The 26747-nt window shown below is 40.7% G+C and overlaps 2 protein-coding genes across 4 annotated transcripts in view; one reads left to right on the forward strand and one right to left on the reverse strand.

Annotated features, from left to right (window-relative positions):
- The first annotated feature begins 1414 nt into the window (after positions 1-1414).
- RMC1 (regulator of MON1-CCZ1) lies at positions 1415-26157 on the forward strand. 2 transcript variants are annotated; one of them, XM_083623615.1, is made up of 20 exons: positions 1415-2302; positions 5308-5384; positions 6942-7026; positions 8187-8243; positions 10122-10208; positions 10873-11013; positions 11985-12088; positions 13182-13271; positions 13393-13498; positions 14573-14684; positions 15835-15879; positions 16824-16877; positions 17254-17382; positions 17696-17802; positions 19033-19152; positions 19946-20023; positions 21354-21458; positions 21660-21728; positions 24249-24474; positions 25971-26157. In XM_083623615.1, exons 1-20 carry the CDS (start codon positions 2192-2194, stop codon positions 26048-26050), a joined length of 1983 nt encoding a protein of 660 aa, XP_083479741.1. In that variant the 5' UTR covers positions 1415-2191; the 3' UTR covers positions 26051-26157. The 2 variants fall into 2 exon arrangements, with proteins under 2 accessions (XP_083479741.1, XP_083479742.1); XM_083623616.1 differs by lacking the exon at positions 1415-2302 and adding an exon at positions 2392-2843.
- The window catches only part of NPC1 (NPC intracellular cholesterol transporter 1), a 45546-nt gene continuing 38669 nt past the window's right edge, over positions 19871-26747 (reverse strand). Inside the window, exons 25-26 of one of the 2 annotated variants that reach the window (XM_083623601.1) lie at positions 26637-26687; positions 19871-20766 (exon numbers count right to left, since the gene is read on the reverse strand). In XM_083623601.1, the coding sequence (XP_083479727.1) occupies positions 20762-20766; positions 26637-26687 (56 nt within the window). In that variant the 3' untranslated portion in view covers positions 19871-20761. Of the gene's footprint in view, positions 20767-26067; positions 26688-26747 lie in introns of those variants that run through there. The other variant, XM_083623600.1, reaches the window with a different exon arrangement.

A 26747-nucleotide genomic window follows, 5' to 3' on the forward strand; every position in this document is an offset into this window, starting at 1 on the left:
GCATCTTCCTTTAACTAAGGCAATGACCCACCTTGCTCCTCGGCATCTGAGAGTAGCAGGCAACTTAGTGCAGAGCTTGCAGGTAGCTATTACCACATTGCCTAATGATGGCCAGATTCAGACACTTGGTCACACAGTGTGTAATTATGAAATCTGTGGGGTCAAGAAATTGTGACAGCTATTAGTTAAATCGGCTTTTGAAGTTTAGACAAATGTCTAGGATTTATGTAATCCTGTACATTCGAAGCACTGCCCACTAGATTCAATGGAACTTGGTTCCAAGTAAGCATGTACAGAATTGCAGCAAATGTTTGTTTGCTAAATTGGGGCTGTAGCTCAGTACATTTGCAACACAGAAGGTCCTGGGTTCAATCCCTGGCATCTCCAGGTAGGCCTGGGAATGCCCACAAACCTGGAAAGCTGCCAGCTGCCAGTATCAACAGACCCAGGACCCACTTTTAACTCAAACATGCCTTTGGGGACCATTCCTTGACATTTTAGCATGCACTGACATTAGGGTTGCCACCTTTGGCCGGGCAAAATAAGGGACAGGTCAGGCAAAATATGGGGCAAGTTGGGAGGGGGGAATGGGGTGTGTGTGTAAAAATTACTTTACGTGATGCAGAAATGACTTTAAAGCAATCCATTGCAATGGGTTGTTTCCAGTGCTGGTCATACTCGTAAAGAGGAGACCCAATGAAATTTACGGATCTAAGTTCTCAATGCACATTAATTTCAATGACTCACATCCTCCCCACCTGCTGAAGTTCTGCTTGTCAGAAGAATGGTAAATGTAGAAACCAGATAAAAAGAAAGAGGTGAATATAGCAACAAATTCTGTTTCTCTTCCTCAGAGAGCCTTGCCTCCAGCATCCTTTTCCATGTGACTGCTACTGCCACACACATGCATCATAGATAAGTTCATCTAACCACTAGGGTTACCATGTGTGCTTTCTTTTTGGACCTGTCCTTTATACAATATTTTGCATCAGTTTATTTAAATAAATAAAGGCAATAACTATTTTAAGGCTTCCATCCTCTCTATTTGAAAGTAAATTCTACTGAACTTAATTGGGACTTATTTTCAAAGCTGAAAGTGAATTTAGGACTGGGACAGTTTATTGCAAGGGAATTTTGAGTCCTCATCTGCAGTACACATTTAAAGCACTTTAAATAGTCTGGGTGGTGGGGGTTTTTTTGGAGGGGGGGTTCCTTGGTACAGAAAGAATAGGTTTGCAATATCCACCCTACCCCGTCTATAAAAGAACAGGGTCAGGGGAGCACGTAAAAGCAACGAGGACCCAGGCAGCAGCAGCAGCATCCCCATCCCTATCCCCCGCTTCCCTGGATTTAGTGTAACGGAAGGGATAGAGAAAAAGAAAGGAAAGAAAAGAGACAGAGAACGCGGACACGCAGGAGGGAGGCAACGGCGGAGACGGGAGGGAGGAGCTCAGCGTTCGTCTCAGCGGAGGAGGAGGAGGCATAGCAGCATTTCCCCTTGGAATAAGGGACAGTCGCTTATTATAAGGGACAGGTGGCGACCTTAAGGCATATGACGCTGCTGATGCTCCTGCTGTGACGACCCCTCAACTGGACACCAGCGGGGGCCCAGATCTCCCAATCTCTGGGTGGCAAGACGTCCAAAGGCCAGTTGCAGAACGTCGCCTCAGAGGCCGCCTGGCCCCCGGGGAGAAGCGACGATGCCGGCCCGCTCTGATCAGATGCTCTGCTGGGTGGTCTTCGCTTTTATTTTCATCGTGTATTTTTTGTTTCTATACTGTGAATTTATTTTGTTGCCGTTCTGAGACCTGCTGGTATAGGGCGGCGTACAAATTTAATAAAGAACAGCAATAATTTTATTTTTTTTCCCCACCCCCTCCTCCCTTTCTGCTGGTGGGAAGAGCGGAGCGACATTTCCAGTCAAGCGGCCTATAGCGGCGACTTTGCCGCGTCGTCCTGCGGCGCCTTTAAGGGCCGCCGGCAGCTCCCTCGTCATGCGCAAGAGCCGCCTAACCGGGAAGCGCTTGTGCGGCCGCCCAGAGGAGGAGGAGAAGGAAGAGCCGCATCCACCACGAACCGGCTTGTTGTGTGGGAAGCGGGTTTGAGGGGGCACAGTGAGAGGAAGTGGCGCGGGAAGGCCCGAAGCGGGAGAGGCGGTTGCTTGGCGCCGAGGGGCTCTTCTCCCGCTGCCATGGCGACGGCCGCCAGCGAGGACTACTACTTGGCGCTGTGCGCGCGGCCCGTGCACTTCGAGAAGGCGAGCCCCGTCAACTGCGTCTTCTTCGACGAGGCCAATAAGCAGGTGAGGGGGTAGGGTGGGGCTCAGGGCCGAGGGAAGGGGCGGAACCCGCCGGGCAGCCCGTTCGCTCCCCCCCCCGCGCGCCTGCCCCCGTGGAACCGGCCGGTCACGCGCTCGCTGGCGGCGCCACCCCTGGGATAGCAGGCGCCTCATAATAATAATAAATACAGCAAAGGCAGGAGCTTCCCAACTTTCCCAGACCGACCCGCCCTTCGAAAACAAAACCACCAGCTGCAGTCTATAGCTCCAGAGCTTCTCTTGCCACTCTCTTCCCCAGGCAGTGTGGGCCCATCTTCGTGCCTTGTTTTCCCCTGGGGTGACTCAATGTAATGGGGGGGGGGCCGCTCTTCTGTATCTCTCAACAGTTGCTCCGCAGGTGGGATTTTTAATGCAGGGATGAGAGGGAAAACCGCGCTAAGCGAAATTTGAGGAAAAACCTGTTTAAATGCGCAGGAAGCCTGTGGTCTTAAAAAAAAAAAATACCACATGAATCTCTCTTTGCCTGCCTTGGAAAGAATGGTGCTTTGTGGACCATCTTAGAAGGGTGTGTGTACCATCCACTTGCAAATCCGGATTCAGCTGTTGAAAGCCACTACTAGAATCCAGATCTACTGGAATGGGTGGCTTCTGTAAATACTGATGATGATATATATTTATAGCCTGGTCATCATCACATAGCTTAATCCCGGAGTGGGGAACAGCTAAATAAAAAGAATAGCGAATATATACACAGAAAAAAGTCCATAAAAATCTATTAAGTAACACACAAATTAACAACTCAGTCATGGAAACAGCCCTGAGAATTACTATGATCCAGAGTCTTCTCAGTGAAAGAGATTTAGTGCTGAAGGCAGGCCTTGTGTGAGAATTTTGACCCACAGCTGTTGGAGCTGCAGCAAGGCTCTCCAACTTGGCTGCTTTTCTTTTTACAGAAAAATGGTTCCTGCAATATGTTTGAAGTAATATAACCAGTAAGAAGGGTGGATGTTGGGCAGCACTGCCTATTATCTTGTGAAATGTTTGTTTCTGTAAAATGACCAGGTGGAACAAGAAACTTCTTTTAATAGTTGCAAAAAAGGGGAAGTTCAGGTGCAGCTCATTGTGTCTTAGGCTGCGGGGAAACTGCCCTTACTGATGCTTTCGGTTCTACAAAAATGTTAAATGTTCAGTTCCCTCTCTGTTCTGAGCATTGGCTTTTTGGGGTGTTCTTCTGGCTCTCCGGAATTAGTACTTGCTTTGCCTGGTAGGGATGTCCACATTGTTGCATCATATAGACAGTTTGCTTCAGTTTACTAATAGAACACAAATCATGCTATGGGCAGAAAGGTGAAGGCCAAATTGGGTGTCTGTTCCACAATCTCTGCACCTACCATGAGTTTACCTTCATCACTTCAATTTCCTAGCAGAGATAGTTTTCTTGAATCAGTTTTTTAAAGGTGCCATAAATAACTCATGAGAGAAAATTCTATCCCTTTTCTTAATGCAAGAGCCAAAGCTGATATAATTTGCAATATTTTTCTTGAAAAATACAACTTCTAGTGACAATCACATGTCTGAAACACTAATTTAATTAGTGGGTGCTTTCATGTGATCTCTTTGTTACAGATTTTCCATGTCATTGCTTAAGTTTCTTGAACGGGCTTCATGTGAGCTTGGTCTTAAAGACAACTGGGAATCTGAAATTTGACATCAAAGCCTGTGTTTGCCACACTGTAGCTTTGACATCTCTTTGGTCTGTTTAAACAGATATGTGCTGTGACATCCTTCTGCTGGTAATTGGACTAAACAAACAAAAAAACATTTTCTCCCACGTGCGAACTGTTGCAACGCACATTTGACTGTGTGTGTGCCTGCAGTTGTTGAACTAGAAGAACATTTGACACAAATTTTCACAATCTGAGAAGTACCCTTTTTAGCTGTTTATGATTATGGAAGTTGTGGCTTTTTTGTGTGTGCACAGTCTGGTTATCAGTGAACTTTTCCAATAAGCATATTGTTTGTTTAAACCATCTCTATCCTGCCTTTCTAAATGTGTCCAGGCATAAAATACATCCCAGAGCAAATAAGTACAAACAAAATAACTGTAGAAAACAGTTTCTACTTTCACTCTTGCCAGCCCATTTCCTTGTCCTCACTAGCTAAAGCACTTGGGTAATTCCCTTAATGTGGCAAAGGAAGCTGCGAAACTTGATCAGCTACTGAAAGTGCAATGCCCCTCATTCCAGCCAGCATTACCTGAACAGGAACTTGGAGCAGAGCCTTCTCTTAGCAGGCAGATAAGCGTATTTGAGGAGATGTGATCTCTGAGATGTATGTGACTTCTGACTGCCAGTGAGCTCCTTGTTTCGGGTTCATAAGCTCACTGGCAGCTTGTACAAATTTATATGCCACCACTTGCCCAAGGCCACCAACAGTTGAGCTGCAGCTTCTGCGCAATCTTTGGGAGTGGTATCATGTAAGAATGAATTATGCAACTGACATATTCTAACCTAGTATTTATCAGTAGGGAGTAGTTATTGGAAACAAGCCTCACATTGCCCTAGCTGGGGAGGACCCATGAGCATGCAAGTGGCCAAGAAGGAACTGCAACTGTTGACATTTAGAGAAAATAATGAGAACTGGTCCTTTATATTTTAAATAAAATAGTTAAACCAGTTTTTTAAATGAGTAATGCATTAAACTAAACTACATTGATAATTAGAAAGGGATACTGTAATTAGAAAATCTGATGTTTATCTTACTTTGAAAGTTTCTAGAGCAGTGGTTCTTAACCTTGTTAGCATCATGGGTCCCTTTGAGAATCTGATGAAAGCTATCAACCCCCTCCTCAGAAAAATGCACATAAACATATATACACAAACTTTTGCCTCAAGCCCATCCATGAACCACAGGTTAAGAACCATGAATGAATGAATGAATGAATTGATTGATTTCAGTCACTGACCACAAAAAAAGAACCCTGTACTAAAATGAACCTAAATCTGGATATTAACTTTTTAATTACTTAGGTTTTTGCTGTTCGATCTGGTGGAGCTACTGGGGTCGTAGTTAAAGGCTTAGAAGACCGCAATCCCATCTCATTCAGGTAAGTGTGCTCTAAAACAGAGTGTTCTGCTTAATCTCTTGATAGCCTGGAGTTGGGCTTTAGTTGCAGTGTCTAAGATTCTACCTTGATACAAAACACAATTTTTTTGTTGTAAGAGAAAACTGAATGCTTCTTTGAAAATGCTGATTTGTGTGACTAGTTAAGGCCACTTGTGTTTCATTTAATACACAAGACTTACAACTTTTAAGGAAATGTATACAACCTACTCTGACTGACTGCTTTTAGATTGTGACATATTTGGAATCATAGCATAAAGCTGTGGGTTCATTATCTTTGTCATTCTGGCTGGCTCACTTCTCAGGAGTTCCTTTGAATTATAGGACCAGATAAGCAGTCTTAAGCTTCTGCAGTTGAGGTGAAACATAATCTGGCCATTTATTTAAGGGATTTACATCCTGCCTTTCAGTATATGTCTCAAAGTGGTTTACAGTGAAAAATAAAACATAAAAATACAGCTTTTAAAACATAGATTAAAACATCAGAAATATAAATATTAGCACCACATTCATAGTGCGAAGAGCTCCTGAAATTAAACAGATTAAATCTGGTTTCTGAAATTTAGGGATGGTGCTTTGCCTTCCAGAAAGCAGTCTCAGTGATCGGCTTGCAGTATACAGGGGGCAGGAGGTCCTTGCCTTTTGGTCTTAAGACTGAACAAATTCAAATTATTTTTGTTTGTTAATAAACTTTGTTCAAAACTTAAACAAAGAAGCATCCTCCAAAAGTCCCTCTGAATAAAGAATGTTATTTGTTTCAATATAGCAGATGTCTTGGTTTTTCCCTCCCTCAGACCCCAGGGTGAGCAGGGGCAAGACTTGGTTTTAACTCCTTTCCTGATGTTTTCCTTAAGAGGGTCCCTTTACTTTCTCTTGTCATTCCTTTAAGAAAAATAAATCACTGTGGGAGACACGATAGAAGGGTCAGCTAGTGTGTGTGGGGTTATTGTTTTTGTTTGTTACTATGGTATATATTTTTCTGTTTTCATATTGTCAACTGCCCTGTGATCCTCAGATGAAGGACAATATAGAAATTTAATTAATAATAATACTAATACATTTTATCCACAATGCTGAGCAAATCCAGCACTCATTAACAACATAGCTGTCAACTTTCAGATTTGAAAATAAGGGATCAGCAGCCTCACCTGTCCTGGGGACAGCCTATGGGATATCTAACAATCCGGGATAGCAGCGGGAAACGGCGCTGGAATAAGGAAATTTCCCGCAAAAAAAAGAAAGGTTGACAGCTATGATTAACAAGGAATTTGTGGCGGTAGGGAGGGCAGTGTAAGTGTACTGGAACCTTGGTAGTATAGAGGACCTCCCTCAGCACAGACACACATGCTTTCCAACCTGCCATAATCGCAGGCATGTTGCTAGTATTCAGTTATCTATTTTGTGCTTTGATTTTTGGCCTCCTAGCATAACTAGGAGCAATGCCCACTGTGTGCATGCCCATTGCTTCTGAAAAATGTGTATAGGTTTGCTGTGTAAAATGGCCATAAATTATCTCCTCTGACAATTTATTGTTTTATAGAATGGAAGACAAAGGGGAAGTGAAGTGCATCAAATTTTCTTTGGGCAACAAGATATTGGCTGTCCAGAGAACATCAAAGAATGTGGTAAGAAATTGCAAGTTTTAAAAAATAACTCAGATAGTCAAGCACAATGAAATGTAGACTAATACAGTAGGTGATAATGTTAATACAGTCACTGTGGCTTAGAAATACAGTGGTTGCTCGGTTTACGAACTTAATCCGTTCCGGAAGTCTGTTCTTAAACCAAAACCGTTCTTAAACCAAGGTGCTCTTTCCCTAATGAGGCCTCCCACCATCAGTGCCCTTCCACCGTTCGGATTCTGTTCTTAGACTGAGGTAAAGTTCTCAAACCAAGACACTATTTCTGGTTTTGCTAAGTTTGTAAACCAAATCTTTCTTAAACCAAGGTACAACTGTTATTAGGGAAAGGAAGATTAAAGAAACTTGATCGAATTGAGCCTCTTGGGTTTTATTTCTTTATTCTATTTAAACCTCTGTCTAGGGGCATGTGGGAGTGTTTATAGCCATTTTTTTTGTCCTTGGTGGCTGATGTCTTGTAATGGGTTATTTGCAGGGATTTTTTCTTTTATTTTCTTTTAATATATTTACTGTTAGCTTAACTGGAGTGCAACTGCAGCTCTGGAGGCAAGAGCTTGGGATCTGAATTATGACAGTATTATGACTCACCATTACATTTGTCTGTAAATAATTTTCTCCTTTACATTTCTGCAGTGTCTTGAACAGTATTGCATTCCATGGCCAATTAAAGATTAGGGAGCATTTAGGTGGAAAGTAGGATATTAAAACAGAAAAGAAGCTCTTAGATGTCTGTCTTAATTTACGAAGAAGAGAAATTCAAGTATATTAATAGTCTTACTCTATGCAGTTAGGTATGCCTAAGCCATGGGTAGGCAAACTAAGGCCTGGGGGCCGGATCCAGCCCAGTCGCCTTCTCAATCCGGCCCATGGATGGTCCGGGAATCAGTGTGTTTTTACATGAGTAGAATGTGTCCTTTTATTTAAAATGCATCTCTGGGTTATTTGTGGGGCACAGGAATTCGTTCACACTTTTCCCCCCCAAAATATAGTCCAGCCCCCCACAAGGTCTGAGGGACAGTGGACTGGCCCCCTGCTGAAAAAGTTTGCTGACCCCTGGCTAAGCCAATTAAAATCAGTGGGCTTAGATGTACCTGTGTGGTTTCAGCCTACATGTTTCTTAATTGCTGCTTTTCTTGTTGTTCCAGGACTTTCTGAACTTCATTCCAGACTTCCCACAGATAGAATATACTCAAGAATGCAAGGTACACTTAAATAAATACTAAGTTAACTTAGTTAAATCTTTAAAATATTGTAACCTCCATTAACCTTCAGTTTGCTGGTTCATAAAAAAAGTTTCAAAATGCAGAATGGAGTCATCTCACTTTTATGCTGCTATTTTAGTTCTTCAGAATGCTTAAGGTTCTAGTTGCCCACCATCACCAGTATTCTTGCCTTTAAAAATAATGTTGACCATCAGCAAGGTTTAGCCAGTAGCTCTCATTTTACAGTGATGACATTGGGAGGTGAGGAGGAGAAAGCTTGTTCATTTAAGTGGATCAGATTTCATAGTTGGAAGTATTAAAATCCCCAAATCTGTTCTTGAACAAGCAGTAGAAAGTAACAAAGAAGTCCCAAGCATATACAATGAACAGTCCTCTTTCAAGAGGCAGAGCCCTTCTGCTTTTTTAGGAACCTCTCTTGCTTATAATCAGTTTTGAAAAGTACTCAGCCACTTCATGAGATTGCAGTGCAGATAATCTATCCTTGAAGTGCAGTTTCTCTTCCCATTTAGTTAGTCTTGCAATCTGTTCTGAAACATTTATTCAATGGAAGCACGTGATAAAATTTCAGTTATCCTATATTGAAAAAGCTAGCTCACTGTGCTGATGTTCATAGTGATATGAATCAATTCTTCCCATATTTCTCCAAAATCCAGTTTTGTAATTTACCTGTTTGAGTGGATTCAGGAAACCACTAACTCTGCGCAAGCAGCTATGCTAGCTCATGCTGTCCCATGTCTCTTCATCATGTGTTCTTGAATGCATGGAGAGGGTAGTCTGAACTATGCTTGTGTACATGCAATTTATCCCATAGAACCTACATCCTTGTGATAAATTCTAATTATGTGAAGCAGCTTTTAGAGTCACTGTGAAAGAGTCCAATACATCAGTTTTCTGTTGTTGGTGTTCTTGATGAATTTCCTCACCTTTCTGCAAAAGTACACAAGTTGTGTCATAAGACAGACTATTCTGTGATTCTGGTGTCTCTGGCTGACCAACTTTTCCTGAAAACCTCAAGACTGCTTGTAGGTATTTTCTAATGCTCCAGTCAATCTTTTGAGGTTTAAGCCTATTGCTTCTTGTGTGATCCATAATGGGCAGTCTGAGTAGCATTCAACAAACATTCTACCGTTATTTTTTATATTTCTTAAACCTAGTAACTGATGCAGAGTATTTCAGTCCCCTGACAACTCAGGGGATTAGAATTAATTCAGATTAATTTTGCTTTGTCCATTTTTCACCATGCTTCTAGTCACTTAGAATGGAGCATTATGAGTAACATCTAACACAGATAGTTATAGATACAAGTAACAGATACAATGTAATGATTGGCATGACTGACATTGGATGCCTTTGCTTAACATTTGTGGATTTGCATTTTTTCGTGAGAGGGTGATGAGATAGCCATGTTATCAGATGCCCTGTTTTACAGTATAACTGCTACAAATCTTCAGTTGCGTTTGAAAGCTTAATGTTGCAATGAACTTAGTAGAATTTGCTCTGAGTATGCATGCATAGGATGAGATTCTAAGTTTAGTTTCATATTTCTTTATTATAAACTAAGCTTTAGGATGTTTGACAAGGGTATGTGATAATATAATACTTGTATTTCCATAGTGACAAATTTGCAGAATGTACTGTATATGATAAAATATTGTCAGTGAGGATTCATATTTGCTTGGAAGCTTTACTTGCACATCACAAGCACTTGTGACACTCTTGAACGCGGGGGACTCCTTTCTAGATTAACTGCTGGAACTGAAACATGTAAACTAGAACAGGAGACCCATGATAATTCTGCCTTAAATGAACTTGTATGCATATTTGCCTATTTCAACTGAATGTTGTTTGCTGTTAAAGACCAAGAATGCCAACATTTTAGGATTCTGCTGGACAGGCTCTGCAGAAATCGTCTTCATAACAGATCAGGGAATTGAATTTTATCAGGTAAGAAAAACAATCTGATTTATTTTTTTTAAAGTATGTTACGTTGTTCTGCCAGATTTGCTCTGTTTTAAAGGCCAAGTGACATTTCAGTGCCAGATGAACTAAATCCTGTAATTTTGTGTTTGGCTTTTGAAATTTTAATTTTCCTTTCCACACTTAAGTAAACCTATATTGGTGAAGAAGGAAATGAATATTCTGATACAATACTGCAGGAAAGATCTATCAGCAGTGCTCCTAATTCTAACCAATTAGCGGGACCACAAGAAGTGAGGTTAAAGGGAACCAGGAAGAGGGTCTTCTCAGTAGTGGCGCCTGCCCTGTGGAATGCCCTCCCAGTAGATGTCAAGGCAATAAGCAACTATCTTACTTTTAAAAGACACCTGACGGCGGCCCTGTTTAGGGAAGTTTTTAATGTTTGATGCTGTGTATTGTGTTTTTAATATTCGGTTGGAAGCCGCCCACAGTGGCTGGGGAAACCCAGCCAGATGGGCGGGGTTATTATTATTATTATTACTACTACTACTACACAAGTCAGAAATTTTGACAACCAGATTCTGCGCATTCTGTGTGCCCACCTAGAGCAAATTTAAACATTTCTTAGGATTAGCAACTGTAAAATATATTGCATTTTTGGAAATATACTGGAATTTGTTTGTGTCTTCAGGTGTTACCAGAGAAGCGAACTTTAAAACTTTTGAAGAGTCAGAATATCAACGTAAACTGGTACATGTACTGTCCTGAGAGTTCAGTAATTCTTCTGTCTACCACAGTTCTTGGAAATGTTCTACAGCCGTTCTATTTTAAGGTAATAGTAGTAGTCGAGTGTCCAGTGTTATCATCCACATTGCTTTAATTAGCTGCTCAGAGAGCTTTTTAAAACTATGCTGCGTTTCATTACATTCCCTTGCCTTTCATTTGCTCCCAAATATACACACCTCTCCTACTTCCTTTGGTTTTAAGCTTGGCTATGTTTTATATGGCACTTGGAGGTGCTGTTTGTATGCTCTGGTCAGCAAATGGTTTATCTGGAAGACAGTTTTGTGCGGAGGGTGTGCGTGTGGGGTGTGTGTGTGTTGGAACTTGGAAGCATCATGGAGCTGCAGCGACTCTCTACTTCTTTTCATATATTTACCATCTGTCCCCAGAATTTATGAAAAACACACCTTCTATTCAGCACCTGCTTTGACCTGTAGATTTTTTTTATGTTGTCAAGATTTCAAAGGAAAAGTCTCCAGCAAAACATGTCAGAAGTCAGTCATAATGTGTAACTTTTGTTTTAACCCCATGACTTAATTTCCTTTCCCCCAAAGATGAGTTTTTTGAAAGTTGATTTAGTAGTGCAGGTCACAGCTGCAAATTAATTTTGAGAACAAACTGTAAGGCTGGGGGGGGGGGGCGGACAGATTCAGAGCCAGCAGAATATTTTTAGATGACAAAGTACCTTGGACATTTTCTAGCTTCAGTTTGTGCTAGCTTACTTAATAGTTAATGTTGGAATATTAAGTAGCGAAATGGATGCCTCGGATAGGTTAGTTATTTAATGAACAGGTCACTTAATCGTAAACCTATTTTTGTGGATCATTAAAATCAATGAGTATAATATTAAGTTTCAAATATAGAATTGCAAGTTTAAAACTTCATTTTACTGCTTGGTACTGGATATGCTCAAGTTTCTGAGAGAAAATATTGTAGGCTGGGATAATTTTTATGCAAACCATAAGAGGAACCACATAGAATTAGAATTATATGCAACATTTTCAACATGCTTTCTTCTAGGGTGGAACTATGTCAAAGCTGTCCAAGTTTGAAATTGAATTACCCGCAGCTCCAAAGGCGTCCAAACTCAGTCTTTCTGAAAGAGATATTGCTATGGCTACAATGTAAGTATTATCGTGGGGTTTCCCCCCTACCTTTAGATTTATGTCCTAAAATGTGGACACGTTGCCCTTAATATATCTTCCTTTTCTTTCTTTCTTACTAAGCAATTGGTTTGCTCTACAGTTCTGTTTCCTAAGAGAGGATGTGAAATAGCTACAGATAACAGCCACTTTCTAAGCCCACTTATTTCAGTGAGCAAAGGAAAGAAGAAACTTAAAATGTACACAGCAGAGCAAGTTACTGAAGCCTAGTTTGTTTTGAATTCAAAGAGTCCCCTCTCGAACACCTTAAAATTGATTTCCCCCCCTAAAAGGAACTTCCTGAGACAGGCAAAGACCCTGGCCCAATCCTCCCTATATTTGGTACATTCTCTTTATTTGGTTACTACAAGAATGCATTTCATCTTTTCAGCCCAGAATCTTTAAATTCCCCTTTCCTTTCAACCTGAACCTGAAAAATACTGGTCCTTTCTGTGCAACTTTGAAGTTGCACCTATCCTTAGTTCCATGGATTGGCACATTTTAAAAATTAATTCTGTATTAATTTCAGTGCAAGGAAACTTTTAAGACTTCCCCAAAGGAAATAATGATTCTACTGTGATGGATTCCACTTATGGAATTGTGAGCCTTTATTTAGAAGCATTATCAATATAAAGGTAAAGGTAAAGCGGCCCCTGACCGTTAGGTCCAGTTGTGGCCGACTCTGGGGTTGCGGCGCTCATCTCGCTTTATTGGCCAAGGGAGCTTCCTGGTCATGTGGCCAGCATGACTAAGCTGCTTCTGGCGAACCAGAGCAGCGCACGGAAACACCGTTTACCTTCCCGCTGGAGCGGTACCTATTTATCTACTTGCACTTTGACGTGCTTTCGAACCGCAAGGTTGGCAGGAGCAGGGACTGAGCAACAGGAGCTCACCCCGTTGCGGGGATTCGAACCGCCTACCTTCTGATCGGCAAGTCCTAGGCTCTGTGGTTTAACCCACAGTGCAGTATTGTAAAATAATGGCTGTCAAGAGAGACCTTAGAAATCCATCCATACCCTTTACTTTGAAATTTACTCATGAGTTCATATAAAATAGAATAATTTTATCTCCTTAGATATGGGCAACTTTATGTTCTGTACTTGAGACACCACTCACGGACATCCAACAGCACAGGAGCTGAAGTAGTTCTTTATCACTTACCAAGGCAAGTTTGTCTGTTATTTATAATTTTGATTGTTAAGATTAAAGAATAATAAAATAATAATAAAATCAATGTTCTTGATGATAATACGCTCTCTGTCTCTCCATGCTTAAATCTACCACAGGGAAGGCTCCTGTAAGAAGTTGCATATATTGAAGTTATACAGGACTGGCAAGTTTGCACTAAATGTTGTGGACAACTTGGTGGTAGTTCATCATCAGGATACTGAGGTACTACTTTTCCCTGTGGTTTTATTTCTCATGTTAAACATTTGCCTGCTTGTGCTTCAGATTGTTAAGATCATTCATTATATACAAGAATAAAGTTATGTGAAAGTTGTAGCTGTGTAGGGCATGACACATCTTTTAAGAACACTGAAAGAGCCTGCTGGATCAAGGCCATGGTCCTTCTAGTCCAGCATCCTGTTCTGACAGTGGCCAACCAGATGCCTGTGAGAAAGCAGAAAACAGGCTTCAAGCACAAGAGCCCTCACCCCTCCTGTGCTTTCCAGGAACTGGTGTTCAAAAGCATTACTGCCTCCAACTGTGAAGGCAGAGCATAGCCATTACGGCTAGTAGCCCCCAATAGCCCTTTGGTGAGATCTAGATACCTTCATGTACAAAAAGAATTCCACTAGCACAACAGAACTTCCGCTGTTCCAGAGGCCCCACCCTGCCTTTGCTACTCCAGTGCTCGATGGCTGTTGATAGTTTAGGAACAAAGCCCACCACCATGTGGATTATTTTAAAAACCAATGTGTGTAATTAGTTATCATACCGTAGAATGAAGGGGGAGGACGGAAGAGAAGTAAATCAATAACTCCATATTGTGGTGTGATGAAACTGGGGAGAAGTCCTGTTAAACCAAGAGAACAAGAGGAGTGGGGAAAGGAGAGGCAAAAGGGAGCCTGCATGCGAAATAGCTGTGCTCAGTGCTTGGGGGGGAATTGGTGAATGAGATTGTATGCATGTTGACCTATTACGAGTATAACTTCACATGGGAGTTTAGGCAAAAGACAGTTGGTTCCTGGCAGCACTGCGAGTGATTTTGCTAGGGTGGTTAAATGGACAAGTTGTAATTCTGACATGCATCTAAGTATGTTCATGTGGTCTGATTGTAAATGGGCTGTATGTGAGTTTTGGCTTTGGTCCCACTGTCTGTTAGCAGTTGGCCCTTGAAGGTCCTCCACACCTCATATCAGAAGTCTGACAAGGCTACTCCACCATTTTTCCACTTTTCCATATACGTAGAACTAGTTTTGATGTGCATCACAAGGGAACTTAATTTCTTTTTGTCAATTTTAGACCTCTATTATATTTGATATCAGACTCAAAGGAGAATCTGATGGCACAGTTACCCTTCACCAGCTTGTACTTCCAGCTCGATCTATACAACCCTATCAGATTCCTGTGGCAGGTAGGGGTTTTTTGTTTTCTGTTTAACTAGCTTGGAAATCTAGTTGGTAGAGAGATCTAAAGAAAGAGATACTGGAAAATGTAACATTTGACTGTGCATCTGTCACTTGGGTTTCCGTTTTATTTAATAACTAAGGAATAATACTGTTTAACTTCTGCTAAATATTTCAGATATCTTGTTCACAGGAAGAAACAGTATCATCTCTAGGCAGCCGTTGGCTGTCATTGCCTGGAGAGAGCTAGCAGGTCCCCTGGCCAGGATTGACCTTGCTCAGAAGCTTTCCCTTCTTGTGTTTGCCCCCCCCCCCCCATGATTGCAGCTTTTAAGCAGTCTGTGTCTCTACACCAGAGTAGTCTTCAGCTCCATGTGAAACACTGTGAAAATTTCATGTTCAGCTGTCAATTTGAACGGGATTTGGAAAATGAAGACTGGCTCTCTGAAGTTGGCTAGAGTTTTTGCTTCCTGATCCTTATACAAGGATGAATGGAAATTTGAGTGAGCTGTATGAAAATGTACTGAGAAGCCCCTTGTCGGTCACTCCCCCACCATGTGCCCCTCCATCCACAGTGAGTGTAGCCGAAATATCAAGGGAAAGTGTGAAGACCAGTTCTTGGGAGCTTTAAACCACCTGGCAAATAACCACCTCCATCCTGTGTCATCTGGGTGTCTGTTTCTGCCCTTATGCAAGCCCTGCCTCTGCAGGCTCAGTTCTGACATTTGGGTCACAACATGGTACACAGGAGATGAGGAGTGGTGCTGCTCCTTAACCATAATTTCATGGGCAGTTTCTCCAGATTCCACCCAGAACTCTAAATATGCCTATAGTTCTAAAAAAAAAAAATCCCTTGAGGGAAGGTATTGGGGACCCTGTGCAACAAATAGTCAACCCCTGGTTTGGCTATAAAGGATTTAGTACTATAGCTGATTTATCAGTAAATGCTAACAAGCAATTTGTTTATTTTATCTATTTTTATATGAATTTGTTGTTTTAAATATTACAATAAGCTCTGGGCCTAATACTCCTAGACCATAGCCTTAACTCCTCAAGGTATATTGATATGGAATAGATTTCTACGGTGAATCTTCATCAAAACAAATTAATCTCTTCAGGATCATGAGTAATTGATACAATCTCTTTCTCCATGTGCAGGTCCAGCTTCTGTAACCAGTCAGTTCCCAGTTCCCTGTAAACTCTGTATCCTTCAACAGTTTGTGTTTTGTTCTGAAACTGAACCCCAGATCTTTTCTCTCTCTTGTGTGATAAACATGTTGCTTTTTATATCTGGAGGGAGCAGAATTAAAAAAATATTGCAATAGAAATATGCATTGAATCTTTGAAGAGTATAGAATAGCACTATTTGGCATGCAGCACAGTCCTGTGCTTGGGCATTCAGTTGGGTTTATGCCCAGTTAAGTGTGTTCAGTCTTATTTCCCCAGCCTTATGAATCAAGAACTTTATCATGGGATAAGGCTTGGAGGGTGGCTGGGGTGCCAGGATTAAGCTTGCACATCTCCCTTTTGTATATTAAGTTAGTCACATAACTGTTTGGATCCAGTGACTTTGTTTTTGCCCCCCTCTTTATCATATATTTATTTCTAATAAAACATAACCAAATATAATAACATATGCCAAAGAAAAGAGAATAAAAATAGAGTAATGGGATATCTATAGCTGAGCATCCAGGAAAATATATATATATATATATATATATATATATATATATATATATACACACACACACACACACACACACACACACACACACACACAAATACACAAGCATAACAAATTAATGTCACAAAATTCAGAGTAGCACAAATGGGTTTACTTTCTTCTGTACCTTATTATTCAAGTACATTATGAAGTGACTCCATTTCTCAATGAAGATATTATCTAGTTGTCTACCCTCTCTTCATATATGCCAGCCTAACCATACATACTGTGTTTCAGATTTTGTTAGTCATTCTCTCATGGATGGTGTTCTCATTTCCCCCCACTTTTGACAAATAGCAATCCTAATAGTAATAGTAATTTTGGCAGCATTTAAGAGGTGCCATGAAGTGACTTTGTAGACCCCTGAGACCTTATAGAGACTCTATGGCCAATACACTTCTGTGGAGTTTTGTTTAACATTTAGATTCTTCATCCTGGATTGTCTTTCAGCCTGATATTATCATCAGTGCGAGCGAAGGTATGTCTGAAGCTGTCAGAGCTCTTTTGTTTTCATCAGTTTGTGTAATTACAACACTATCTTTTTTAAAAAACACACACAACCAAGTATGTTCTATCCTCATATTTAAGATATTAAAAAACCACACTTAAGTGGGTTGGTGGAATATCTGACTCAATGAAGAACTAGTTATGAATCGGTAACTTCTAATGTAGTATAGTATAATGTGGTTGTAAGGGAATGTTTTAGTCTGATGTTGGAGTTTGTTTGTACAAGCATTATATAAGGACAAAGATGCTATATGTAAAGTCTGGCTTGAAAGTGGTTCATATTACCGTTGTAAGTTTAGATTCCTTTTGAAAAAGGATTTGCTATTGGTTGTTCATTTTTTTCCCAGGTTACCTCTGGAATCTGCAAGTGAAACTGGAGCCCATAGTAAATCTCTTACCAGACAAAGGAAAACTAATGGACTTTCTTCTTCAGAGAAAAGATTGCAAGATGGTTATTCTTGCTGTGTGTTCTCAGAGTAAGATTTTGGTTCCAGTTTCCAGGAGCTGTTCTTTTGAAAAACTTTGTAAGAAGTTAATTCTAAAAGCACTCTCTTGCACACTATGCCATTCCCATATTAAGTACCTAAAGTATTAGTTATCTGGCCTCTAGTTAGCATAAGAAGATTTAAGAGTAACTATATTATGGTGACTACTAGCTAGTTTATTGTAGTATGAAATGTGGTTTGGAGCGATGCATAAATACAGATACTAATTTTCAGAGGTATTTGCAGAATTTAATATGCCAGTGTTCCTTGTTACTAATTTCATTGTGTGTATTTTTTGTTGCAGTGTTAAGTGAGCCAGACGGAGGATCATTGAGTGTGGTTGCTACCGTTTTTGACAAACTCAATCATGAATATAAGAAATACTTGGAAGCAGAGCAGACTTACAATATGGCAAGTTATGAACATCATTTTCTTTGCCACGTGCCTTGTGTATACTGTTTCTGATTAGCAGTAATCTTCGATCACTGATTTGACAGTGTTCAAATCTGTAATTCCTTGCACAATGAAAAATAGCTTCTCTAATACACACACAACTAAAGCTCAAATACGATCACTGCAATCCCTAAAAAAGGAACTAGTTAATTTTTAATTTGTGGGGAAAAATAATTCCACACCAAAGCCCACTAAATATGTGAAGCTGAATGTTGGAAGATTCAGGACAGATAAAAGAACGTACTTCTCCAGGCAGTGCATAGTTAGGCTTTGGAACATACTCCCATAGGAGGCAGTGATGGCCACCAACCTGGATGGCTTTAAAAGAAGATTAAACAAATTCATGGAGGATAAGGCTATCATTGGCTGTTACCCATAATGACTATGCTCTGCCTCCACAGTTGGAGACAGTATGCTTCTGAGTACCTGTTGTTGGAATCTGCAGGAGGGGAAAGTGCTCTTGTGCTCGGGTCCTGCTTACGGGCTTCCCATGGGCATCTGGTTGGCCACTGTGAGAGCAGGGCAGCCATCGGTCTGATCCAGCAGGCTCTTATATTCTTACGTATTTGAAGGCATTGCCATTTTGATTAAAGTTATAGTTCTGGTTTAATCCTGCTCTTACTTATTTTGTATACCTTCCTTTCTTTGAAGATCACAGGGCAGTTTGCGACATAAAAATATGTCCTTTGTGTTCTCATTTTGAAACAAAAAACCAATAACCCCCCTCCCACAAACACATTTAAAGGCCATAGATGGTTTAATCAGCCAAAAGCTCTGTTATAGAGAAACATTTTCACTTGGTGCCTAAAGATACATAATGAAGGTGCCAGGTGAGCCCCCCTGGGGGAAAGCATTCCACAGACTAGGAGCCACTGCAGAAAAGGCCCGTTCTCATGTTGCCACCCTCCAGACCACTCATGGAGGAGGCACACAGACATAAACATGGATATCGGTTAGTCATTGGAATCTATTACTGTGCCAAGTAAGGCGTGGTAGCTGACTAAGTCACTTTTGAGTAGACTGATTAAGTTAATAAACGTTACTTAAATTCAGTAACTTCAGTGGGTCTACACGAGTATGGCTTTGTCAAATACAACCCAATGTATCTAGGTGTCAAGGTATAAAATTAGTAAGTTATCAGTCCTTCAATATATGTTATATCTCAAAATATTTTCTGGTATTTTTCAGGCACTAGAAACTGGGCAGAGCAGAAGCAATCCACCTCCCAAACGGCCAGTTCGTACCCAGGCAGTTATTGATCAGTCAGACATGTATACACATGTTTTGTCTGTCTTTACTGAAAAAAAGGTTTGTTGATACAGACACAGCAGCATGCTGATTTAGCTTCATAGGTCTTCATATGTTAGTTCAAAGGGAGGCAAGTATTAGTCACAGCTGACAGTAACTAATACTGTTGTGGTAAACAGAAGGTAATTTGTCAGTCTCTCTGAAGCAGGAAGAAAGTCTGAATAGCTGTCAATCAGACACTTTAAACCTGGGGGTCCTTATCATGTCCCCCCGCCACATGCTGTCTTCTCCACATTGCACCAGATACATTTTTTTATCTGACAGGTGGTCTCCCTAGTGTGTAGTGCTCCTCCTCTGGCTGCTTGTTATTTCTCACTGAGCTTTTACTACCTATGCCCACATTATTCCTAAAATGATAGCCAACCTTTTCACTGGCTGAAGAGCAGAGGACTTCTGTACCTGTGTGCTGTGGGTACAAGGACAAAAACTGAGTCGATGGAGGCCATGGGAAGAAAGGCGGAAGCAAGGACTATGGCTGCAGGTGGGGTGAGAGAGAGGAAGTTGGTTGACAGAGAGAGTTTATTTTCTGGGGCTCAGTCCCCACTTATGCCTTGTTGTACTGCCTCTTGGGCAAGTTACTTACCTTCTAGGCTCACCAGTTTGACTTCTGTAATGAGTATTTTGTGACTGATGATGGTCATGAATGGGACACATTCCCCCTTGGCAGACATTTTGTGACACTTTCTCAAAGGTAGAAATGAGTCCACAAACTAAAAAATTGACTCCTGATTTAAAGAGATTCTTTATTGGAGTTGAAGCATCTCCTTTAGTAAATTCTCCTTTTCCTGTTTAGGAAGCACCTCACAAGTTCACTATAGCTGTCCTAATGGAGTATATTCGCTCACTCAACCAATTCCAGATAGCTGTTCAGGTAAAAACTTAAAATGTCTTGTTATATAAGATTATGATTCACTATCCCGGTTAACTATTTTTAGACTGCACACTAGTTACCAATTTTTGAAATATTAAAGCTGTTTATTTATTAAGTAAAATTAAAATATGCTCATTCCCCTTATACGGACATTCCACATTTTTTACAGAACCATTGCATTAGTTTGCATGTAATGATATATGAAGTTTTAGAGGCGATTTGAGGTGACAGAGCAACTTATAAATATCAACTAAGTATAAAGATGACAAATAGCATTATGAAGCGTTTGGGCTAGTAATGATGTGTTGGGATCAAAGCTACAATTGTACACATTTTTTCCTTCTGAAACGCTGGAGTGTTTGCTTAGTTAAATATTCAGGATTGGAAATGAGCCTTTGTAAGTGTGCTAATTTTGAGCCCTTGTGTTGGCATCTTTCAGTGTAAGGTTTCTAGTTCACGTGTGAAGATACACGCACCCATACAGTTGGAGAAAGTCCAGTTGTTTGCCACCACCTGCATTACCCTCCTTCAAATGGAGAGCTCTGCTCACCCAATAGTGTTAGGTAGGCTGGATTAGTCTTAAAGGTAGTACTGAGTTTCAAGTTGCTTTCAGCTACAGCTCCTTCCATCCAGGCACTTGAACCTCCGTTTGCTTGTCCAGTCTTCCTGCTCCAAAGGCCACAAATGCTAGGGAACTATCAACAGGGCAGGCTCATGAGAAATTGTCTCAATTCCCTTTCAACCTCCAGAAGAAAAAAAAAGGAAAAATCTGTTTGAGTATTCTTAAACCCAGTAAACCCCTTCCCAGCAGAGAAAGTATGGAGTTGAAAAGAATTTAGCTCAAGTTGAAGAAAGATCCAGAAGTAGAGAAGGGATCAACCTTGCTCTGTTCATATCTGTTCCTGCTGCCTTCTTCTCACTGGCCAGCTGGCCAAGAGGTTGAAGTAGGACGAGCTGCAGCCAAAGAGCTTACTAACCTATCTGAAGAGTTCAGAGCAGGGCAAGGGGAACCTGTGGCCCTCTTCATGTGATTGGACTCAGACTCCCATCAGCATGGCCAGGGATGATGGGCGTTTGCATCTGGAAGGCCACAGGTTCCCCATCTCTGCTATACAGACTAGTAGCCTTTAGCTCTACTAAGTTCTAGTATTGAATTCAGAAAATTGTAGTATTTTTAAAAAACAACAACACCCTGCATGTATAAGTCTGTGTGCCCTTTTTCAGTTAACTTTTCTTGTGTTTCACCCCCTAGAACTAAGGTGATAACGTAGTAGTTAAATACTTGCCTAGTTACTACTGGTTCAAGCAGTCTTTTTCCTTGCCTCCTTAGCATTATCTATATGAACTGGTTATCAAAACCCTTGTTCAGCACAACCTATTCTATATGCTTCACCAGTTCCTGCAATATCATGTTCTCAGTGATTCAAAACCTCTGGTAAGTTAGTTTCTTTCGTCCTTCACCATACGGCTTTCATTGCTTCTTGCTTAATTCTATGCTGCCCTTTCACCAGACTTTGTAGGTGTATCTTCATAGCAGGAATCTGGACTCTGGCTGACACTATTTTCAACCATGCTACTTTTAGGTTTTAACATGTAATTGTGAAGTATTAAGACACTGTTGAACTTCCTGTTTCAGGCCTGCTTGTTACTGTCGTTAGAGAGCATTTACCCTCCAGCACATCAGCTCTCCTTGGATATGTTAAAGGTAAGTACACAGAGAAAACTTTTAACATGTGATTTCCTTGTCTGCTTATATACCAACAAGTAATCATGAACAAGTATAAATGATCCGAGGTTGTAAGTAAGGTAAAGATATAATCTTTGTGTCCAGAGTATAGAAAGGATGATTTATCTTACCTGAACAGTAGATTTATTAGGTGGATGATGAAGTATTCAGATTGGGCTGTTCCTTTTGCATGAGACTCAGACAGGAGAAAAGAATTGTGGGAGGTAGACCATTTCCCCCTCAGTTTTTCCGACTTGCCAAGCAGGAGCATCACGACAAAAATCTAAAACTAAATTAAACACAAGGCCTACCTCCCCCTGCCTAACATGTGAAAGTAAAGTAAAGAAAAGAAAGTAATGTGCAGCAGCATGGGGGGGAAACCTGCATGTCAAGAAAACAAACCCTCCATGACAAAACTCAAGCATATAATAAATTATGTCATATAATGAATACGGCAATAAACCCTGCTCATGAAAAGGACTCAATTGCAGACCCACATAGGGATGGTTCTGAATACTTCATTGTCCACCTAATAAATTTGCTATTCAGGTAAGACCAATCATCCTATTTATTATGGTGGACGATGAAGTGTTATACCACATCAATTCCCAACTGGGCAGGACCCAACTGCAGCTGAGCTGACTATAGAACCTGATGAAGAACTGTGCAGCCAAAGGCTGCATCACTTGAGGCTAAAAGATCTAGCCTGTAATGCCTCGTGAAAGTATTGGCCAATGCAAAGTAGCTACTTTGCAGATATCCAGTAGGGAAGCATTGGCAGCAAAGACCGCCGACATAGAGGCTGAACTGGAACTGGTAGAGCGTGGAAATATATGTGATGAAGAAGGTAACTTAAGAGACTCATAAGCCGACAATATGCAAGCACGCAGCCATCTGGATAATGTGGCAGAAGAAACTTTCTTTCCCAGAGATGAAGTATGAAAAGACACAAACAAGACACCTGTAGTTCTAATGTTCTTTGTATGATGGATATAGATCTTCAAAGCCCACCGCACATCCAAAGAATGCCCAAGCCTTTTCTTATAGATGCTGCAGATTAGGACAAAACATTTGAAGCACCAACTCCTGTTGAATATGAAATCTTGAAAGTACTTTTGGTACAAAAGTGGGATCAGTGCGAAGCACAACCTCGTCTTTGTGGAAAATACAGAAGTGTTTAGCCATCGATAAGGCAGTCATGCTTACGGTCTGATGATAAGGAGGCAAGAAGGGCATCCTTCAACTGATCAATTAAAGAAGCAGGCAAGTTCACATTCAAAATTTCTGATAAACCTTGACCCATTGGTGACAATGAACTTTGCTCATTAGACCCTAATTGGGCATCAGCAAAACCCTGAAATTCAGGCTCAGAATCAGAGGACATGGCTATGTCATTATTAGTATTGCCAGCAGGTGGCAGTAAAACTTCACTAGATAACTGAGCCAGGGCTGGGTGGATGAGTCATGGATTGCTCTGAAGGAGGTTTGTTTATAGGGGTAGACCTTACCAACAACACTGGGGGGGAAATGATGGCCCTTAACACGGAAAGAGTGATTTGAGTGACTGTGAAAAGTATTAGAGGACCCTGCTAGGTTTAGTTGCTTCAACTTTTGTTTCACTTTTTTATGTGGAGAGGCACCCAAGCCTTGCAGAGACTCATAAGGACGCCATCAAAATTTAGTGGGAGGAAATTGAGCCACTGAAGCAGACTGCTGATTCCGTTGTTATTGCAGGCAAAACATGTCGCAACAGCCCTTTGCGCCACTGCAGCGGACAGGAGAAAAAGGAGTTGGAAGCTTATTTTCTTTGTCCCTTAACCTTTCTTTGCAGAAGCAGCGATTCTTGAAGAAAAGCTGATGCGCTGAATAAAGGGTCTAAAAGGACGCTGAGAGTAAGGCGCAGAGCGGCTGTTAGGGAAGCAGCGCACAGTCACTGCAGGAGGCAGCCTGTGACGCAAAAAAGTTGAAGGAAAAGGCAACTCAACTGCTGGCAACAGCCAGCAACAAGGAAAAAACATCAAAATTAAGAAATTAATGAAAAAATAGAAGTAAAACACTGAACATAGAATAGGGAAACATGTTTAGCAGGGAGACAATGGTGCTTTTTTCTTTTTACCTCAGCAGAGGACACATAAAAGGACTGACACCAAACGGTAACAAAGACAGGCAAAGTTGCCAATAAACAACTAAGGAAGAGGAAGATTACTAAGTAACTAAGAATAACAAAGTAGTTAAAGAGGACTCGGCTGACTAGCAGTCAGCAAAACATTGAGAGCTGGGAGAGCCAAACTGCTCAGTCCTAGGCAGGAGAAAAAAACAGGAGAAACGGGTCTACCTCCCACAGTTCTTTGCTCCTGCCTAAGGGTCTTGCAAGAGGAACAGCCCAATTTGAACACTTCATCGTCCACCATAATAAATGGCAAGATCATTCCCCTTGTGTGTTGGATTTAGGGCTTTCATTAGTTCAGCAGGCACTAATTGTAGTCACTTTGCTTTCAGAGACTTTCTACTGCAAATGATGAAATAGTGGAAGTTTTGTTGTCTAAACATCAGGTACTGGCTGCCTTGAGATTCATCAGAGGTATTGGAGGCCATGATAGTATTTCTGCTCGAAAGTTTCTTGATGCAGCAAAGCAGACGGAAGATGAGATGCTATTCTATACCATATTCAGGTTCTTTGAGCAGAGAAATCAGCGATTGCGTGGAAACCCTAGCTTCACTCCAGGTAAAGTATCCATTTGCAAAGCGGGGAGGGGAGGGAAGTGTGTCAAGATAATCCCAGCCAGCCTTTATCTTTTTATAGAAAAGTTTATTAAACAAGATTGTGTCTTGTAAATCTTAGTAAGCTGGGATAGACTCAAGGTTCAGCGATCTGTTCTTGTACTTTTGGCCACTTACAACCAACGTTGGTTCCAAATCTGCTTTACTGGTAAATATTTTCAGTGAGCCCGCTTAAGAGAAAATTGGAAAAACCGCTGTGGTTTATAGAGTGAATTTAGGGACTTGGCTAAGCCATTTAAATGGAGCTTGGCCACATTTTAGTGAATATTCGTACAAGTTTATTAAGATAACTGAACAGTTGAGGTATTAATACACAACCTGTGGTAAGTTGCCCCTGCCCTCCGTAAGCTGTCTAGACCATACATTTTTAGAACACACTAGCTTTTTAAGAAGTTTAAAGCACTGATTTACAGAGTTCAAATAAAGATAACCCACCACAAATTGTACTGTTTTGCTCTTAAAGTATCATTTCTGCAATTAAAGGCACTGTGTCTACATTTTGAATACTGATTTGACAGATTCTCATAAAATGTGGAAAATGACAACTGTAGTAAAGACCATTTAATAGATCGGTAGTGGTTGTGGGGAGTCTGCTGCTATCTGTTTTGGGTTTTAGGAATTCACTTTTAGTCAGAGTGACAAAAGTGACACCCACCGCTCCGTACGAGTGCAAGTGGAAGGAGGACTTATTTCGCTGTAGCTGTTTGGCATCTGATTACATTATACTCAACATCAACCCCATTTGATTTAATTGTGGCTAATTTGTTTATTTTAATGGAGGTACTCTGAATATGACTTAATTGAATACTTCCCTTGGCCGGGGACGAGTATAGGTGCCTAGATGCATGCATATATCACCATTTTTACCTTGGAAGTCCTCCACACTCAAATCATGAAAGGCCTTCTTTCATGTATACCGTGGTGTGGATTTCTTAGTAGCAGGGTTTAAGCATAACAGTGATAAAGAACATAGAAATGCACCCTTCCCCTCAATTTGATTAGGTATGTCCCAGTGTTTGCGGCAGTACAAGGCTTATGGGAATCTGCTAGTCTGAATGTAATTTCATATTGTGACTAATATTGCCAAGAAAGTCTCATGGACAATTGTGCTGAAGTTTGGCCAAGAGGAGGGTAGAGAAACTATTCTAGTTCTGGCTGAAGTGGCATGTTATTTTGATTGTGCTGAGAATCCAGTTTTGTCATAGTAGTAACTTAGCATATAACAGCAGTACATATTACTTAAACTACTTCCAGTTCATCAACTCTTAGTACAAAGTTTCAGTGCATTGATGTACTATGTTATTGAGCTGGACCAGTGGTCCTGTCTGACAGGTAGTGTGACCAGTCTAGAAATCCTCAGGAACTGTATTCAAATTAAATAAAGTACTGGGAAGGTATTTCAGATTTAATTCCACACAGTCTTTTTTGTTTGTTTTACAGGAGAGCACTGTGAAGAGCATGTTGTGTTTTTTAAACAGGTTTTTGGAGATCAAGCACTAATGAAGCCTACTGCTTTCTGAAGTAGAAAAGCTATACGAAATGTATAAACTTAATTTATTGCATTTTATGTACTGATACTTTTGACCTACAAAAATTCCTATTTTATAATAAAGTATATATACACACAGACCCTTTGGCAAATTATTAAAATATTATTTTTCCACTAATGGCTCATTTGTCTCTCCTAAAAATAGAGCCACAAATTGCATTGACTTGCATTTAAAAAGTAGTGTCAGTGGGTCAGCAATTTACTCTCATACATGTCACTTTAGATTTCATCAGGAATGCAAATTCATTGTGTGAAACACTTTCACAAGAATAAAAACTAGAATGTATTAAATAATAATAATTTATGATCCTTCCAATTTTAGTAACACTGTAACTGAAATATGCAGTACTTCCTGAGTCCAAGTTGTTCAGAACTACTGGTCATCTACTTGGGTAGATCTCTAATCTGTCCAGTAATAGTGGTTTGTAGTTGTGCGACAGTAGTCATAGAAACTTGCTGAAACTTATGGTGAAAAGGGCTTCAGGTTGAATTCAATGAGTCCACTGACCACTTTGTTTAAAATGGCTAGAAGAATAAGAGTCTCTCTCTCTCTGTACCTTTGTTTCTCTCTTGTGCTGCACGTGCTTTAGCTTTATTTACTGGGGGTCCTGTGAAGGAAAAGGGAAAAGTTACCAGTTTGATAGTGGTTGGGATCTGCAGAGACAGAA

Source organism: Podarcis filfolensis, assembly GCF_964270895.1.
Source record: "Podarcis filfolensis genome assembly, chromosome: 7".
NCBI classification, from domain to species: Eukaryota; Metazoa; Chordata; class Lepidosauria; order Squamata; family Lacertidae; genus Podarcis; species Podarcis filfolensis.

What these genes read in the sequence shown, in the direction of transcription:
- RMC1 (XM_083623615.1), top strand. Translation starts at nt 2,192, where the DNA reads ATGGCGACGGCCGCCAGCGAGGACTACTACTTGGCGCTGTGCGCGCGG. An exon ending in CTATCAGATTCCTGTGGCAG is followed by an intron (nt 14,685 to 15,834) that starts GTAGGGGTTTTT and finishes CTCCATGTGCAG; the next exon opens with GTCCAGCTTCTGTAACCAGT. An exon ending in TATCATCAGTGCGAGCGAAG is followed by an intron (nt 16,878 to 17,253) that starts GTATGTCTGAAG and finishes TTTTTTTCCCAG; the next exon opens with GTTACCTCTGGAATCTGCAA.